Below are 20,151 nucleotides of genomic sequence, written 5' to 3' on the forward strand. Positions count from 1 at the left end.
AGACTCTTTCGTTGTTGGTAGTTAATTCCACCAATACGAAGTCCTATTGTCCTCATCCAAGCAATAATGAAATACCCATGCCATGCCTGAAAGTTAGATATGGAGGGGAAATATTATAACTTGTGAAAAGTCTATTCTGATTCTTGACACAAGAGGGAGCACTTGCTTTATTGGATTTTTTTACATTTTATTTAACTAGGCGAATTACAGTTGGCAATTGGATAGGCTGAAGCGTTTAGTTAAAATTCATACTAGTCCAAATAAACAATTGAAAACAAGGCATTGAACATAGATGACAATTCTAATGATCAACAATAGTAATAGATGACTCACCTTCATCCTTTACCAATGTAAGCACCCACCTGTCCAAAGTCAAATAAATGTTTACTATGCATTCAATGTATAGCACACCTTTTTCAAGAAAATTAAATCATACATTCATTTCACAATGCATTTATTTCCTTAGACATTTAAAAATAGTATTTACTAAACGTAAGCAGACAAAACTGTGCATGGTTGCACTTATGTATACTTCTGTACCTAGACACCATAAATAAAAATCTATAAACATTGGTTCAGTAAAAATTCAGTTTTTCAAGATTATTTAAAACACAGAAAAAAATTGCATTTATACAACTTTTACTAAGCAACCCCCACATATCCAAATGTACATTCCAGTAAATAACCTCATAGCAAATACCGTCCCAGATCTAACAAAGTTTCTCTAAATTCTCATGTTCAAAGTGTTATCCATTAGCTTACTGTATAGACAAATTAGGCTTTACGTTAAATTAAACATATACATAATGCACATCAGAATTCATCACTCCATGCTACTGGGTCAAAAAATAAGAGTAAAAAAAAATTAAAAAAGATCCTTGTGATGCACTTGAGCCAGGTAGCTCCTTTCATTTGGCACCTCGCATAAGGACGTGACAAACTCCACCATAGATTTAAGAAGAGACCTTGAGACATTTGAACAGAATGACATACAATACAAAATAAGATGGGATCCAAGCTGACTTACCACAGCTCTTCATAACATCTTATGTTAAAGGTGACAGAAAAATGATTTAGTAGAATCCAAATCGTGGCTCCAACATTTGATCTTCCTTCCACAAATAAAATATTTGTTATCCAAAGCCAGATTTCTACAAATTGTTTTCACTGTAAAGATGATTCAATAGACAATGATAGGACAAAGTCAAGTCAAAAGTCATTCATGAGGACATGCAGAGAACAGGCATAAGTGACATTTAAATGTATTCAAATCCCCATAGCCTAATCACCACGCTAGTATGAATTTCATTACGGAAACAGACCAAAACCTGCCGAACTAAATGATATGGAAGTTTCACTAAATGAACTATGATAAGCTTGGAACTACCTGAGAATTCCACACAAGCTCACACAAGTTCATTAAATGTGTAAATACACATCCATAAGTATACAGCACATACCATTATTTGTATTTATGGTAAACAGCGAAAATGCTTTTTCAAAATCTCAGCATGTAGTTTGTTGCCAGCCAGTCGCTGAACATGAAATAAAATCAGGTTAGATCCAACTTTCCTGCTGTTAGTAAACAGCAAAGAAATTCTCCACTTAAAATGCTTGAATGTGCTGTAGCAAATTGAAACACGCAAACTTAAATAAAAAAGTTGAACTAGAAGAATATTCCTTTTATAGTCAACAAGGATAACATTTTGCTAGAGCTTCACACAAGTTAGTCTCCGTCACATCTTTCATTGATTTGCAAAGTAAATAACCAGTTCAGGTGCGTCACACCAGCTTTGAAAAACAGCTATTGTTCCCTGTAGGCTAAATGACTCGCATGCAGGGGGAAATACTACTCAATCAGAACATGATTGTAAGTGTGAATATTAGGAACAAAATGACAAACAGGCAAAACAAGTGGAGTCTACTGACACTTAAGCCTGATCCAGTAATTCTGCCAATCCTGACCCTTCTACCGACATATTACACAGCTATTACAAGATCAGATACGACTTGATTAAATGACCGATATGGAAATACAACATGAATTCAAAAAAATATGTTTTTGATCCATACACTGGATAGAGCAGTGAAATGTGTCGTTTCACATTGTCAGCCATAATAGTACCTCTGGAGGTTAAGGGCCTTGCTCAAGGGCACAGACATATTTTTCACCTTTTCGGATTGGGTATTCAAACCAGGGACCTTTCTGTACCTACAACCGATTATATACATTTTCATGCCTCCATCACTAGTTAAAGACAAACCAGAAAATGTCATAAGGGCAAACGGTTTTACATGTATAGGACAAATGTTGCCAATCTCTGCAAAACATTAATGTAAAATGTTCAGGCCTTCTGTGATAAAATTGGGGTCAATGTAACCTTGAGGACAAGCCTGATTCACAAGGCATTATGGGCATGGTAAACATTTCATGGTCTTTGATATACAGTTAAAGTTATGAATTATTTATTTTTGAACTACGCTATTGTAGCTACAGTAACAATTATTCCCACGTTAGCGAACTCCCACAGAAAAAATAATAAGAACATCCTTTCCTTAGCAAGCAAACAAAAAACAAACACTTCACTCCAAAATCTAAATCTGTCAAACGAGTCCATGTTCCAAGCCATTTGTTATGTAGATCCAGTGGTATGCCTTAATCCAAAATTAACTGGAAAGATTGACACTATCTGCAACAGTTGACATATTACAGGGTTGGAAGTGGACAACATCAGACAACTTTGATTTTGACTTAACTATCCCTTTTTAAGTGTTCATATCAAAATAAATACAACACAAGGAGGTGAAGAGAATGTTAGAGAACATGTTTGGGACAAAACACTGGCCAACTCATGACTGATACTTCCCTCTCCGCCAACAGCACTTGCCTTTCTTTTTGTTAGAGGTGGTTTAAGAATTCTGCTGGAAACAAATACAATATGTCCATGGAGAAATCCACCAGCCTAAACCACATACTGGTGGTTGGAGGCGCCGTAGTTCATTGTGTAGGCCTGCCGGCTGTACTGGAAGTGGTCGGTCAACACGTTGCTTCGTCCATACTGAATGTCTGAACCTTGGGAGAAAGGCACTGAACCATTGGGCTGCGTCTTGTCCAGTCCCAAATTGTCAAAGGACATCATGTCCTGCTTGGAGGAAGGCAGCAGCTTTTTCTTAGCTTCCTTGTTGGCGTCATATTTTGCCTGTTGGCAGTGAAGAGAAGGGAATAGCTTAGTGTAGCAATTAACAAAGGATGACAAAAGAAATGCACATTGATGTATATTACTGTGTGATTTCCCAAAGTTAAATCTGGTATGTAAACTTTCCACAGTGGGGGTGGGTTTCAGCGCACGTGAGCACTGTGCAGCGTGAGCCATGTCTACCACATGGCCTCACATGTGAATCCTTAAAGAGATGGGTGGGCCTAAAGCTTAAGAGTGTGAACGACGCTGAATGGGAGTAGACAAAGAAGAGCTCTCCAGTAGGTGTACCAAAACATTCAAGGGACATTTTCTAAAGTTGGGTTACAAGTTTATCAACTTTCAAAGCAGAATAAAATGTCCCATTGTTCTTCAACTGCAGTGTATGATATACCATTTTCTACCTCTGAGTCTATACTTTTATCCAATGTAAAAAATACTTGAGGCAGGCAGTCAGTCACATTTGACATTTTACTCATTTAGCAGACGCTCTTATCGAGAGCAATTTACTATTAGTGCATTCATCTTAAGATAGCAAGGTGAGACAACCACAAAAACAGTCGAAGTAAGTACATTTTTCCTCAATAAAGAAGTTATCAGCAAAGTCGGTGCTAGTAGGAAAAGACAAGTGCAAGGATATTTTATTATTATATGTGGTCGTCTCACCTCGCTATCTTAAGATGAATGTAAGTTGCTCTGGATAAGAGTGTCTGCTAAATGACAAAAACATTTAAAATGTCTTTAAGGCTCCCATTTGAGCTACAGTTGAAGTCGGAAGTCTACAGTCGTGACCAAGTTTTGAGAATGACACAAATATTAATTTCCAAAGTTTGCTGCTTCAGTGTCTTTAGATATTTTTGTCAGATGTTACTATGGATTACTGTCAATTAACTTCTGGGCCACATCCTGACTGATGGTAGCCCATTCAGCCCATTTTGTTTGTCCACCCGCCTCTTGAGGATTGACCACAAGTTCTCAATGGGATTAAGGTCTGGGGTGTTTCCTGGCCATGGCCCCAAAATATCAATGTTTTGTTCCTCGAGCCACTTCGTTATCACTTTTGCCTTATGGCAAGGTGCTCCATCATGCTGGAAAAGGCATTGTCCGTCAAACTGTTCCTGGATGTTTGGGAGAAGTTGCTCTCGGAGGATGTGTTGGTACCATTCTTTATTCATGGCTGTGTTCTTAGGCAAAATTGTGAGTGAGCCCACTCCCTTGGCTGAGAAGCAACCCCACACATGAATGGTCTCAGGATGCTTTACTGTTGGCATGACACAGGACTGATGGTAGCGCTCACCTTGTCTTCTCCGGACAAGATTTTTTCCGGATGCTCCAAACAAACGGAAAGGGGATTCATCAGAGAAAATGACTAACCCCAGTCCTAAGCAGTCCAATCGCTGTACCGTTTGCAGAATATCAGTCTGTCCCTGATATTTTTCCTGGAGAGAAGTGGCTTCTTTGCTGCCCTTCTTGACACCAGGCCATCCTCCAAAAGTCTTTGCCTCACTGAGTGCAGATGCACTCACACCTGCCTGCTGCCATTCCTGAGCAAGCTCTGTACTGGTGGTGCCCCGATCCCTCAGCTGAATCAACTTCAGGAGACGGTCCTGGCGCTTGCTGGACTTTCTTGGGCGCCCTGAAGCCTTCTTCACAACAATTGAACCGCTCTCCTTGAAGTTCTTGATGATCCGATAAATAGTTGATTCAGGTGCAATCTGAATCAACTGGCAGCAATATCCTTGCCTGTGAAGCCCTTTTTGTGCAAAGCAATGACGACGGCACGTGTTCCCTTGCAGGTAACCACGTTTGACTGAGGAAGAACAATGATTCCAAGCACCACCCTCCTTTTGAAGCTTCCAGTCTGTTATTCAAATTCAATCAGCATGACAGAGTGATCTCCAGCCTTGTCCTCGTTAAAACTCACACCTGTGTTAACGGGAGAATCACTAACATGATGTCAGCTGGTCCTTTTGTGGCAGGGCTGAAATGCAGTGGAAATGTTTTTTGGGGATTCAGTTCATTTGCATGGCAAAGAGGGACTTTCACTCTTCATAACCTTCTGGAGTATATGCAAATTGCCATCATACAAACTGAGGCAGTAGACTTTGTGAAAATGAATATTTCTGTAATTCTCCAAACTTTTGGCCACGACTGTACATACACCTTAGCCAAATACATTTAAACTCAATTCCTGACATTTAATCCTAGTAAATATTCCCTGTCTTAGGTCAGTCAGGATCACCACTTTATTTTAAGAAGGTGAAATGTCAGAATAAAAGTAGAGAGAATGATTCATTTCAGCTTTTATTTCTTTCATCACATTCCCAGTGGGTCAGAAGTTTACATACACTCAATTATTATTCGGTAGCATTGCCTTTAAATTGTTTAACTTGGGTCAAACGTTCCAGGTAGCCTTCCACAAGCTTCCCACAACAAGTTGGGTGAATTTTGTCCCATTCCTCCTGACAGAGCTGGTGTAACCGAGTCAGGTTTGTAGGGCTCCTTGCTCGCACACACTTTTTCAGTTCAGCCCACAAATTTTCTATAGGATTGAGGTCAGGGCTTTGTGAGGGCCACACCAAAACCTTGACTTTGTTGTCCTTAACCTGTTATGGCTAGGGGGCAGTATTTTCACGGCTGGATAAAAAAACGTACCCGATTTAATCTGATTATTAGTCCTGCCCAGAAACTAGAATATGCATATAATTATTAGCTTTGGATAGAAAACACTCCAAAGTTTCTAAAACTGTTTGAATGGTGTCTGTGAGTATAACAGAACTCATTTGGCAGGCCAAAACGTGAGAAGATTCTGTACAGGAAGTACCCTGTCTGACCATTTCTTGAACTTCTTTGCCATCTCTATCCATTACAAAGGATCTCTGCTCTAACGTGACACTTCTTACGTCTTCCATGGGCGCTCAGAGCCCGGGAAAAAGCTGAATGACGTAATTCAAAGCCCTGGCTGAAACACACGAGCGCTTTTGCTAAGTGGTCTATCAGAGGACAAAGGGCTTAGGCTCGTGCACTGGCCGCCCCCGTCTTTGTGTTTTTCCCTCTATTTGCCGAAACACAGATTCCCGGTCGGAATATTATGGCTTTTTTACGAGAAAAATGGCATAAAAATTGATTTTAAACAGCGGTTGACATGCTTCAAAGTACGGTAATGAAATATTTAGAAATCTTTTGTCACGAAATGCATTCATGCATGCATTCACTACTGTAAGTCGCTCTGGATAAGAGCGTCTGCTAAGTGACTAAAATGTAAAATTATGTCTTGAGATGTTGCTTCAATATATCCACAACTTTCCTACCTTATGATGCCATCTATTTTGTGAAGTACACCAGTCCCTCCTGCAGCAAAGCACCCCCACAACATGCTGCTGCCTTCCCCATGCTTCACGGTTGGGATGGTGTTCTTTGGCTTGCAAGCATCCCCCTTTTCCTCCAAACATAACGATGGTCATTATGGCCAAACAGTTCTATTTTTGTTTCATCAGACCAGAGGACATTTCTCCAAAAAGTACAATCTTTGTCCCCATGTGCAGTTGTAAACCGTAGTCTGGCTTTTTTAATGGCGGTTTGGAGCAGTGGCTTCTTCCTTGCTGAGCGGCCTTTCAGGTTATGTCGATATAGGACTCATTTTACTGTGGATATTGATACTTTTGTACCCGTTTCCTCCAGCATCTTCACAAGGTCCTTTGTTGTTGTTCTGGGATTGATTTGCACTTTTCGCACCAAAGTACGTTCATCTCTAGGAGAGAGAACGCGTCTCCTCCTGAGCGGTATGACGGCTGCGTGGTCCCATGGTGTTTATACTTGCGTACTATTGTTTGTACAGATGAACGTGGTACCTTCAGCCGTTTGGAAATTGCTCCCGAGGATGAACCAGACTTGTGGAGGTCTACAAGGTCTTGGCTGATTGCTTTTGATTTTCCCATGATGTCAAGCAAAGAGGCACCGAGTTTGAAGGTAGGCTTTGAAATACATCCACAGGTACATCTCCAATTGACTCAAATAATGTCAATTAGCCTATCAGAAGCTTCTAAAGCCATGACATCATTTTCCAAGCTGTTTAAAGGCACAGTCAACTTAGTGTATGTAAACTTCTGACCCAACTTTGATACAGTGAATTATAAGTGAAATAATCTGTCTGTAAACAATTGTTGGAAAAATTACGTGTGTCATGCAAAGTAGATGTCCTAACCGACTTGCCAACACTATAGTTTGTTAACAAGAAATTTGTGGAGTGGTTGAAAAACGAGTTTTAATGACTCCAACATTAGTGTATGCAAACTTCCGACTTCAACTGTATATTATACACCTGCATGCTGAGTTTGATATAGTTGTTAATTTATTTCATGAACTAAGTTGAATTAGTTGTTGGTGGCCAAAGTGTTGGAAAATTTCAGATACTATTGTTTTACGCTACAGATGTCTTATTTAAGATACTATTTAAAGAGGTTGTTTCAGACGTTTTCAAAAGATGGACAGAGTCCAAGAGTCATTCACACTCGCACTTCTCTATTTTCTTACTAGCACTGATTTAGCAAACAGTGAATATTTTAAGGTTTAACTTGCAATAATTGTGATAAGTGGTTGTTTTACACGTTTTAGTTGAATGCAGTGATTGTAATGACTGGATAAGAGCGTCTGCTAAATAACTAAAACGTAAATGTAAGCATGTCAAAAAGACTCACCTTGTTGTACAGGAAGACGCCCACTATTGCCGTCATCATGCCCATGATGTTGGTGGAGCTGACGGGGTTGCGTAGCATTAGGAGCGATATGCTGATGACCATGATCCTCTTGGTGGCGTTGGCCACGGCGTAGCTCAGCGGGCTGATCAGGTTGAGGACACTGAAGGCGATGACATTCTGGGCAAAGTTACAGAAGCCGCTGACCAGGAGGAGGAGAAAGGTGCCGGTCCATTCAGACATTCCCGTCTGTAGGGGTTATGCAGAGGAGGGAGAGAGAGACGGAGTGAGAACTTGGATATTTGGAGAGAACAATGGATTTAATCATGACTTTCTAGGAAAAGAGAACGTATCCAGGTTGTGGTCTCAATGGGACAATTGAATAAAAGGCAACCGGACACTAAAGATTTTGTTGTGTGGAGGTTAATTAAGTAGAACTTATTTTTTTATTTCACCTTTATTTAACCAGGTAGGCAAAATATCATATGTATGGAACACACACTACCAGTAGATGAAACACTATCATATAAGCTCATAAAATAAATAAATAAAAAGTGCTGGAGCAGCAGGTGTCCGTGTAGTAAAAGGGTCTAGGCCAATTGGCAAAATAGGAATAGTAGCCCAAGAAATTGACTGATGGGCCACTACAGCTAACAGTCCGGTATGCTCTAGATAGCTAGCGGGCCACGGCTAGCAGATGGACATTCAGGGGACATCGCGACGAAGGAGCCAGTTGAAAAAAACCCTTGAGCGGATTACGTCAGTAGTCCAGTCGTGATGGGTCGGCAGGGCTCCGTATCGGCAATATAAGGGGTCCAGGCCAATTGGCAAAATAGGTATTGTAGCCCAAGGATTGTCTGATGGTCCTCTACAGCTAGCCGGGAGATGGGCTTAGCATAGGCTAGCTCCAGGCTAATTGGTTCTTGCTTCGGAACAGGGACGTTAGCCAGGAAAAGCCAATTGGATAGCAGCTAGCTAGCTGTGGTGATCCAGGTGAAGAGGTTCAGAGCACATTGGGTGAGGCGGGTTGCAGGAGAGTATGTTGAAGTTGGAGTTAAGAAAAATATATGTGAAGAAAACAGATTTATAAAGATATATACACGGGACACGACAAGACGAAGACGTCTGACTGCTACGCCATCTTGGATATTAAATCGGGCAAAAGCAAGTGGATAATAAAAGTATTGTACATACTGTGGATTTTTTTTTATAGTACATACCAGAGGCGGCTGGTAGGAGGAGCTATAAGAGGACGGGCTCATACATTTAAATCCATCCAATATTCCCTTTCAGCCATTACAATGAGTCCGTCCTCCTATAGCTCCTCTCACCAGCCTCTGGTACCCAGTGTATGACATCCTGTAGACTTGTGTATGTTAAATATATCATATGTATGGAACACACACTACCAGTAGATGAAACACTATCATATAAGCTCATAAGCCGGACAACAAAAGATCACATTATTTGACGAGTAACATATATGAACCTGCGCATACACTTGACGAAACTGAAGCACGTATTATTTTAACTCACAAAATCCCCCTCAACCAAGAATGAGGAGAGGTCCACCAGAACCCACGTAGGCACCATGAAGAAAACAGCATTGAAGCCCAGTATGTTGAGAAGTCTCAGGTGGTGGATCCTCGTGTCCCGCAGCACCTAAAAAGCAATGAATATTAATTCATAGCTTTGTCATTTCTCAGGCCAGCCATTGCAGAAAACTGTTGTGTGTTGACCTTGGAAATCAGTGGGCAGCAAAATATATCTCAAGGCTACACAAAGACACATCATTATAAATTGAGAGGGCACAATTTCCTTGTTCGTTGAATGCTTTGGTTTTCTTCATCAACAGCATGATAGACAGGTAATGTAATCACAGTTGGTAATTAACAAGACATGGTTGTTAAATCATTACACAATAATGGAACTGCAGGGTTAGTAATATCAAAAGTAATTCTTAATTCTAGCACTTGTCAGTTTTCATAAAACAACATTTAACCGAGTAATAATGTCCAATGGAGGAAATATGTTTTCCTCAAATATTGGTTGAAGGGAGGCCACATCAGCATAGTATAGGACACTACCCATAGTGCACAGCGACAGTATGTAAAGAACAAATACATTGAAAAGATTCACAATGCTTCACACTCATAGGCCTTGCCCTTGAGTTTTCCTTTCGAGTGTTTTCATGTTTACTATGAGTGCTGTCTACTATATCTGCACTTGAATATTGCAAGGAATGCTTTTACAGTGTGCATGATCCATTCCTTCAAGGGCAATACTGTATTCTATTAAATAAAACATCTCGAGTTTATTCTCCAACCATTACCCAAACACATAGGTCATTCAAATGTCCACCAAAGTTCAAAATGTGCTCTCCAGCTATACTTTTATCCATCATCTAACAACACATAAATAACAGTATTTTTCAAAGGGTGCAGACTGGTAAGATGTACCTTTTTGGAGAAGATGTTTTGCAGAGAGAAGCAGAGTGTGGCGGCCAGGGCACTGACTAACCCAGATACATCAAAGGACATTTCTGTCATCGTGGCCAGAAGCACTCCTCCGATGATGGGGATGAGAGATACGTACACCTGAGACAGGCGCAAGATAGGAGTGCAAAAGAGAAAGGGTTACACTTTATTTGGGTAGTCCAGATTTTCCATCTGTAGATGCTATACAGATGGTCAAACAATCAACAAACGATCTGTTGATAAGCAACTGCTTGCTAAGGTTACGGTTAAGGTACTTTTAGAATAAGCGTTAAGGTTAGGGCTAGGGTTAAGGTCATGGTTAGTAGATAGTTAGTCTGTAGTCCATCTGTAGATGCTCTATCCAAATAAATTGTTACTAGGCCAAAGTCAGCAGGATATTCCTAATCATGGAGGAGTCTCAAAGTACAGTTGAAAAAAATAAAAATAAAAAGCCATCCATACACATGCAGTTGTTTTGCTCATTTGTTTTGGGACATGTCACATTTGCCCAAACTCTAAACAGCTATGACATATAAATAGCTTTGTTATTGCAGAACACTACTATAGCCCCTGCAGTGTTAACATGATGTCAGAAGAGGGGTACATTTTCTGTAAATGCACCTGCAAGGCTGGCAGATATATGAGCCAACATACAGGCTCATATTGTGCCATGTCACCATTGCTTGGACAAAATATCTTCCAAAGCAGCTTTATGTACACAATACATTTTCTGAGTTACTCACTTTTGTCGTTTGCTTCTCCTTCATGATAATCCTTGATAACAACACAACCCATATTGGCATTGTGGCTTTGACTGTGGGGTGAAAAGAAACAAAGAATGTCAGATTGGAAAATGGATAAAAGGATCCTGTTCAGTGCATGAATTGAGGACAATGGCTTGAGTGGAACGGGTATTGATTGGAAAGGTAAGGAGCAGGACTTTTGAGATAGTGGTTTAAAGACTTAGTTGCCCATGCAACTGTGCCTCACACCTACAGTTTAAGTTTCATTGTGTATTGTGCGTCACAGACACACCCCTGGTAACAAACGTGTTACTTTGCATATTGCATCATCACGCCATAGCTTGACGTGTCAGTTAGTGAGGTGAGACAGCAATGAGTTACAGTTACACTGTATGGGGGCTGACGTCCTACATTAGGTACCTAACTAATTAGGAAGTAAAGGGCATAACACATAGGGATTGACATTAAGTGTTATCGGGGGCAAGTGAACTGAGCAGTCAGGAAACAGTAATTTGGCAGGTGGAATTTTCTGCCAAGATTTTCAGTACCTTAAACAGATCATTCTGGTTCCTCACAGTTTTTTAGGTGAAAGACAAGTAATGGCATTTCCATGTGTAAACAACTACTTTCACATTTTCAATCAAGTGACCATATGGGCTAGTGCTGTTCAGAACTGCATGCCAATCCCTGACACAGTACCTTGAAGTTCTGCTTTCTCATAGTAATGAGAGCATAATTCAAATACTCATTGTGAATAATCATACTTTACGCTTTCATTTAGAGGTGACAAACTGCAATCACACACCCCCCTATAGGCTGTCGCTGTAGCAGGTAGTTGTATTAGGCTTAGTATGCTGTAGTTGTAACCATGGACATCAACATGACAGGCAAGAATGCATCATAAGGAGTAACAACATAAAACCTATTGTGAGCAGAAAAACGATGGTTAAAGCACAGGTTTAACCATTTACTTAATGATCTCTGGACCAACCACAAATCAACGGAGACCCAGCCTTAGTGTTCTTTGCCACTGAATGAGACAACTGTAGTGGTGCAGCGGTCTAAGGCACTGCATCTCAGTGCTTGAGGCGTCACTACAGACTACAGGTTCGAATCCAGGCTGTATCACATCCGGCCGTAATTGGAGTTCCATAGGGTGCAGCACAATTGGCCTAGCGTCGTCCGGGTTTGGCCGATGTAGGTCGTTATTGTAAAGAATAATTTGTTCTTAACTGACTTGCCTAATTAAATAATGGTTAAATAAAAGTAACGTAGTTACAAGTTTAGGCACTGGCTAGGTGGGGCCCTCCCCCAAACAAAAAGGTATTCAAATAACCCAGTATGTCGCAAGTTCCTCGGTTAAACGGAACGTGGGTAATACAGTCCCATGCAAAGGAAGTCAATTCACTTAAAGCTTGTCTAAATTGTCCAGCACAAGACACCAATTCATTGAAGTTGATGTTAGCAAGCTAACGCTAGCTAGCGTTCCATGTTGCTAGTTAGAATACCAAGCAATGATTCTGCGCTAGCTAGCCTGATTCAGAGTTCGTGCCATGCTTACCAGTGTGTGCGTAGGAAACAGGTACCTTCCATATACTGAAGTGGGCCGACACAGATGCGAAGTATTTTCCAAAAGCTAAAGGGATAATATACCATTTAAAGTATCTAGTTGGTACTTCTGTTTTGGGGACTCCCCATGCTCGCAGCAACGGTGGAAGGAAGACGACGATTGAGAATATATGAAAAAGCGAAACTGTGACAGGATAAGGGAACCCATTTAGAATAATTTTGTTAACTACGTTGCCTCCCGAACTAACAGTATACCAACAGAAACAGAGTAAAGCTATCCGGACCCCTTCCTTGACTGGGGGACGCTCCACCGCAGCCATCTTCCACTTCGGAGTCACCGGCGGCAGTGTGTGGCAGCAAGGCCAGCAGTGAGACGTGGAGAAGCTACTATGCCGCGTTCCAGACAAGTCGGAAACTCGGAACCCCCGAGTTAATATTTGCGTATGTTTTTTTGTAGCGCTTCCTTTTGGTTGATTCTGATAAGTTCCAAGTGGGGAAACTCGGGCATTAACTTTATACAACGAGATTTCAAGTCGGAAAGTTCCGAGTTGTCATTAATGCGGCAGTATGTACAATGTTGAGAAAATACTCGTAGACCGGGTTCGAGAGCATCAAAACCGTGATGTGTCGTGGGTAAATTCTGACTATCTACAAATAATAATGAGTCGTTATGTATGATACAAGGTGATGTGTAGATCTGGCAGTCGGCTGCACTGGCCGTGCTCGAGAGGGTCAAACCGTAATGAATCATAGGTAAATTGTGACTGATTTACAAATAATAATTAGTAGTTATTTATGATGCAAGTCGGCTACAATGTCAAACAAGCCTATAGACTTCTTGCTAATTGCGTCACTTCCTGCAATCAAACCGCCTCCAAAGATGGTGATCGCGTTCCCCTGCTCAGACTGTTGCACTGGTTTTGACTAGATGGGATACCGGTTATGTCAGAATGGACTTTTCGTAGCAGCCGCAGGTTTTACTGCAGCCGCAGAATTTACGTAGCAGGTTAGGATAATTATGTTAAGGCTAGAAAAAGGGTTAGTTAAAAAGCAAAACAAAAATCAACCTTAGAGGTCAATATGTATCCCATCCAGCCACGATCCATTGCACTGAGCTAAAACATAATGGACCATTGTGGAATGAAGGCTGAGACAATGGTTAAGTGTCACTTCATTGACTGTGCAATCGGGCACCAGATTGCTATGAGTTATCCTCGTTTGTTTGTTTTTTAAAGATTGCTATGATGTGGTTAGCTGATAGGTATTTTATCTATTTCAGGCGTTGTAAGATCTGACAGTCGTGAGCAACGTCTGAGCAGAGGACTGCAGAGGAACGCGCCCTCAGTATGTAGATACAGCAGAGGTCCCACATAATTTACACATTGTTCTGATTGATCAAAAGACCAATTATTTTTAAAAGATATCAGAATTGGGCTTCCTGTGTAAATGCAGCCATATAGCCCAGTGGTGTCAAACTCATTCCATGGCGGGCCTAGTGTCGACAGGTTTTAGTTTTTTCCTTTCAATTAAGCCCCAGACAATCGGAGTTCCTTACTAATTAGTGACCTTAATTCATCAATCAAGTACAAGGGAGGAGCGAAAACCCACAGACAATCGGCCCTCGGTGGAATGAGTTTGACATCTGTTAGACATATTTATCATGCACAATTAAACACTTCCACGTTGAATCATGTTTTCAGTTAATTTGATTGTGCAAAACAAACATCGTTTATGTCTGGCTGTCCATACCAATATTTACTATTCAAGAAATCTCCAGTGTTGTAGATATTTACAGAATACAATTTTTATTTTTTTTATTTTGCGCACACCGTTTTTATAGGCCCAATACACATTTCCACCTGCAGTGCAGAGCGATAGTAGCTCCTCCAACAGAGGGCGTTCTATACCAGGGACTCAGAGATAGAAACTTGGGAAATTATCAAAAAATGTAAGTTGTAGGGTACTTTGAGAAAGACGGGCATCGAGCCATTGTTGATGCGCTCGTCTGTCCTGAGATGTTTGCAACAAGACAAGAAAGTGTGTCCTGAGGCACACAGTTCCATTGAAATAATACTATAGTATGGAACGCCGTTTGGGTTTTTGCATGTCAAAAAAGAGACGTCAAATAAGCTTTTAATTTGACACGTGAAATAACACAGTTCTAATATAGAATGTTGTGGGTTCTGAATTTGCTCGTGTAAGCCAAGCGCAAACACTACTATCAGTAACACTGTCAAAGCTGTACAAAAAAAGTCTGCAAACACCAGCCATGAACGATTTGTTTACAATACCGCGTTCGTTAACCGGGCATGTTCACTAGATAACGTTAAATTGCCGCTTATTGTGACTCGCTTGTGGGCGTGCTGGCAGCATTTTGACCGTGCGTCAAAAATTCAGCATAGCAAGTTTGTATGAGGGTCTGATTATTAAATGAGTAATTCGATCAATAGTAATATCCTCTAAAACGCTCTGGTGACAAACTTTGCTACCCTGTTTCCAATTGTTCACATGGCTGGGAGAACCTATTCAAGTAAGTAAATACATTTCGAAAATGTTAAATTATGCATTATTAGCTAACTAGCTACAGTGTAAGCTAACTTAATTGAGCTATCTAGCTATCTAGCCAACTTCACATACTGTATAGATAGCTAAGGGAATTAAATATCACCAGCTACCTAACTTCATATTAGCTATCTTGATGTATTTATCACTGTAAAAAACAAACTCCAAATGCATTTGTAGGTAGGTAGGTAGGTAGCTAACACATGCTACACGTGTGCTCATGCATCTATCAATACAATGTTATCATGATTTGTTATAAGGGATATTATACTTTAGTAATCCACAATGACCTGGTGATGTAAAAGTCTAATTACATTGTCTTCCATATTCCTACATATACCTTGTAACTGAAGATTCCTTCAAAACGATTGCCTACAGTTAATGTGTAGGGCACTGCAAGGTTGGGTGACCAGGGCCACTAGGGACTGCCTCCTGGAGGAATTCAGGTGTGTGAAGGCTACCTGTGTCCTGCATAACTTCATGAGGATGGACACACGGACCAGAGGAGAAGTCTGCTGCTCTGCAGGATGTTTCAAGGATGGGGTCCAACAACGCAGCAAGAGAGGCAATCTGTGTGCCGGAGATCTTCACCTCCTACTTCTACTAAGAGGGTGCTGTTCCCTGACAATGCCATAGACTACACTATGCACAACCAAAGGCTCTTTTAAGAGCCATTCACATTGCAATAAGAGTATTCTTCCATTTACTTAGCTATGTCAACTGCAGTTATTCAATTCCCACTTTCTCTCCCTTTGATTTCTACTTCAGGTGAGGGTGCTTTTTAGGTAAGGGTGTGATGTCTGTACAAAAACAAAACGGGCTATTTTAAATCACCCATATTGAAAAAATGTAGAACAATTAGACACCCTATAACCCAAACACATGTATCAATCTGATTGATGAATTGTGTTGTGCAGTAAGCAGGCTCAGGTGTATAACTGGCTCCTTCCACCTTCAAAAAATAGGCAAGGCCAACAATGGAGAACAGTAAGACACTTCATTATTTCTATAACTACGCTATATTGTTTGTCCTCGTGTGTCCGTTCATGTTTTTCAGCATAAAATACTCTGTAGCCACTTAGTATGAACACCAGGTGAGGCCACACGCACAAATTCCTGTTGAACACTTGTCTCTTTAACTATCTTATTTTCTCAATAAGTCTTTCTTCTTCACTTCATCCCTCTTCTTCCTAAATCCTCTAGGTTATATCAGCTGTGTAGGTGAACCCCTCCCGCATCAGACCTGGCTACATAGAGGGCACAGCATGGTGAGAGGTCACTTGGTCAGGTCAACAGGAAGTATTATTAAAGAGATGCTTTACATTGAAATACAGATAGAGATGCAGTAGTCCCAGAGTTAATTATCCAAGATCAGTTTTGCATTTCACTTCCTGATGATTGATGACTAACAATGTTTGAATAAAAAAATTAAAACAAGGTTTAAACATGCTATCGCTGTCTCTCGTCTGCAGATATATTTTGACATGAGAGGATGCAGACCCCCAGTTCCATCATCGCCACCTTACCCGCTCTTAAGATAACCTTCTAGCCAACTACAAACACTACGTAATTTTGATGAACTGAGAGAACATTTGGGTAGCACTGATTCATTAATCATATGCTGCCTTCCCTGCTCTTACCTCTTTCCCTTTTACACCTCTTCCTCTGTTTTTATAATGCACAACAGATGTGCATTGAAGTACAGATTGAACTTGTATTTATATTATAATATTTAATGCATGTATTTATAACACTTGGATAATGAACTTCTTTCAATAAAGCATTTCACGTTCTCTACTAGAGGTTGACCGATTATGATTTTTCAACGCCGATATCGATTGGAGGACCAAAAAAAGCCGATGCCGATTTTTAATTTATTTGTAATATTGACAATTACAACATTACTGAATGAACACTTATTTTAACTTAATATAATACATCAATAAAATCAATTTAGCCTCGAATAAAATAATGAAACATGTTCAATTTGGTTTAAATAATGCAAAAACAAAGTGTTAGTGAAGAAAGTAAAAGTGCAATATGTGCCATGTAAAAAAGCTAACATTTAAGTTCCTTGCTCAGAACATGAGAACATATGAAAGCTGGTGGTTCCTTTTAATATGAGTCTTCAATATTCCCAGGTAAGAAGTTTTAGGTTGTAGTTATTATAGGACTATTTCTCTCTATACAATTTGTATTTCATATACTTTTAACTATTGGATGTTCTTATAGGCAATTTAGTATTGCCAGTGTAACAGTATAGCTTCCGTCCCTCTCCTCGCTCGAACCAGGAACACATCGACAACAGCCACCCTCGAAGCAGCGTTACCTATGCAGAGCAAGGGGAACAACTACTCCAAGTCTCAGAGCAAGTGACGTTTGAAACGCTATTAGCGCGCACCCCGCTAACTACCTTGCCATTTCACATCGGTTACACCAGCCTAATCTCGGGAGTTGATAGGCTTGAAGTCATAAACAGCTCAATACTTGAAGCATTACAAAGAGCTGCTGGCAAAATGCACGAAAGTGCTGTTTGAATGAATGCTTACGAGCGTGCTGGTGCCTACCATCGCTCAGTCAGACTGCTCTATCAAATCATAGACTTAATTATAACATAACACACAGAAATACGAGCCTTTGGTCATTAAAATGGTAGAATCTGGAAACTATCATTTCGAAAACAAAACGTTTATTCTTTCAGTGAAATACGGAACCGTTTCGTATTTTATCTAACGGACGGCATCCCTAAGTCTAAATATTGCTGTTACATTGTACAACCTTCAACGTTATGTCATAATTAATTACGGCCTTTGTTAGGAATAAATGGACTTCAATTATATGCAACGCAGGACACGTTAGATAAACTAGTAATATCATCAACCATGTGTAGTTAACTCGTGATTATGTTAAGATTGATAGTTTATAAGATAAGTATAATGCTAACTAGCAACTTACCTTGGATTATTGCTGCCCTCGCATAACAGGTAGTCAGCCTGCCACGCAGGCTCCTCGTGGAGTGCAATGTAAGGCAGGTGGTTAGAGCGTTGGACTAGTAACCGGAAGGTTGCAAAAACGAATCCCCGAGCTGACAAGGTAAAAATCTGTCATTCCGCCCCTGAACAAGGCAGTTAACCCACCGTTCCTAGGCCGTCATTGAAAATAAGAATGTGTTCTTAACTGACTTGCCTAGTTAAATAAAGGTGTAAAAAAAAAAATCTGTGTCCAAAAATACAGATTACCGATTGTTATGAAAACTTGAAATCGGCCCTAATTAATCGGCCATTCCGATGAATCGGTCGACCTCTATTCTCTACTGGTTGAAATTAAGTCTCATTTGATGAAATACTATACCTATCCTGTGTTTATCAAATCAATGCAGATAAAGGGCATTAGATATTGAGATTAATGGGTTTTAGAATATTTACCTGATTCATCGGAAGTGTACTGTTTTATACATTACAAATCAGCCTTTAACTAGTTAAATCCTGTTTCTAGTCTTAGTTACAATGTGTAATCATTGATGTCCCAGAACCAAGATTGGTAAACACTGTTGAAGTGTATAATTGTAATACATACATGCAGACACGTATCATTCAAAGACTGGAATTTGATACTCCTGGTATTGGATATGACTGAAAAATTATCTTAGACATTCATACCTGAACTGCACCTTTATTTGCCAAGGTAGAGTACATGATCATTGAATATATTAAATATTCAGGCTACAATGTGGGGATCTCATGCATAGTAATAACTACATGTATATACGACTTGCATCCTTGGCACAAAGTTATAATATATTCTACTCAATCCATAGGCTTCATTAATGTCATTCAGACTGTTTTGAAGTTAATACAACTGGCTATGATAGCTGAGGTTCATAGCTTGGTTCTGAACAAATATGTATACCAAACGTTTGGGTCCATACACAGATCAGCTAGATAGCTAGCTACATATCCATAGGCATATACAGGTATTTTTATCCTCCACTGCACAATAAGCAAGAACGTAGCTAGTTATCTCCATTGCATGGCAAATATCAGCAAGGCAAGCTGAACAAATTTTACATTCAATTTGCAATAAATACTTTAGCTAGCTACTAGATTCTTTACATCCACTGTTTCACAAGACGACAGCCTGGTTTGCTGGTTGTTTCAGGAGTCCCTAACACAAACAACCATAATTACAATTTCATACTCATGTCACAATATAAAGCTAGCTGGCTAATGTTAGCTAGTCAGCTAGCTTGCTAAATCGCGATTTTCGTAAATTAACATTATGATAAAAAAATATATGCATAATCGTTTCTCTACATTAACTAACATATTCCTGTCAACTGTACATTTTTTTGATTATTTGTTAACGTTTCAATCGCTTACATTTGCTTCCGTCCTAGTATTTTTGTCAGCCATCTTTGCTGAAGAAAGTCTTGGGTCGCATAGCGTCAAATTCGTCATGGGACGAACCACTCGATGTGATTGGTCATCACCCAGTGGTCGCCTCTGGTGATTTGCATAAAGTTGGGAAAAGATTAACTTTTTCACCGCATCCCACGCACAGCCCAAAGGTCCCCCGCCCTCTCCGCTTTCCTTCCATTGAAATGAATGGGAAGCGGTGTTTGGGATAACTAGCACCAATACAACCAGACAGAAAACAATAACCAGTAGAAACTGCAGTAATTTTCATTATTCTTAGCAATGATTTAGGAATCCTTGTAAGTATTAGCTAGGTAGCCACTTGTTGTTCGCCAATTGGAACTGAACTTAGGTTCATGAAAATAAATAGCTATCCAGCTCCTTAACCCTTTTGCCCAAAGCTAACGATATAAGCAGCCTGCTATCTTCATCTGGCTCGGGGGGCTCGACCGGACAGGGTTGTGTTGTGAAGCTAGCCACAATAAGGATTAGGC

The 20,151-nt window shown here is 40.2% G+C and overlaps 1 protein-coding gene and 1 long non-coding RNA gene across 2 annotated transcripts; both read right to left on the bottom strand.

Annotated features, from left to right (window-relative positions):
- Positions 1–437: 437 nt before the first annotated feature.
- On the bottom strand, positions 438–13,265 carry slc35e1 (solute carrier family 35 member E1). Its single transcript, XM_014149322.2, has 6 exons — positions 12,673–13,265; positions 11,112–11,182; positions 10,351–10,488; positions 9,428–9,553; positions 7,895–8,140; positions 438–3,200 (listed from the first exon to the last, which is right to left on the bottom strand). Exons 1-6 carry the CDS (start codon positions 12,998–13,000, stop codon positions 2,964–2,966), a joined length of 1,146 nt encoding a protein of 381 aa, XP_014004797.1. The 5' UTR covers positions 13,001–13,265; the 3' UTR covers positions 438–2,963.
- Positions 13,266–18,898: 5,633 nt separating this feature from the next.
- LOC106573892 (uncharacterized) lies at positions 18,899–19,772 on the bottom strand. Its single transcript, XR_001321445.2, has 2 exons — positions 19,622–19,772; positions 18,899–19,406 (listed from the first exon to the last, which is right to left on the bottom strand). It is a non-coding gene; the product is annotated as an uncharacterized lncRNA (long non-coding RNA).
- Positions 19,773–20,151: the final 379 nt, after the last annotated feature.

Source organism: Salmo salar, chromosome ssa16 (assembly GCF_905237065.1).
Source record: "Salmo salar chromosome ssa16, Ssal_v3.1, whole genome shotgun sequence".
NCBI lineage: Eukaryota > Metazoa > Chordata > Actinopteri > Salmoniformes > Salmonidae > Salmo > Salmo salar.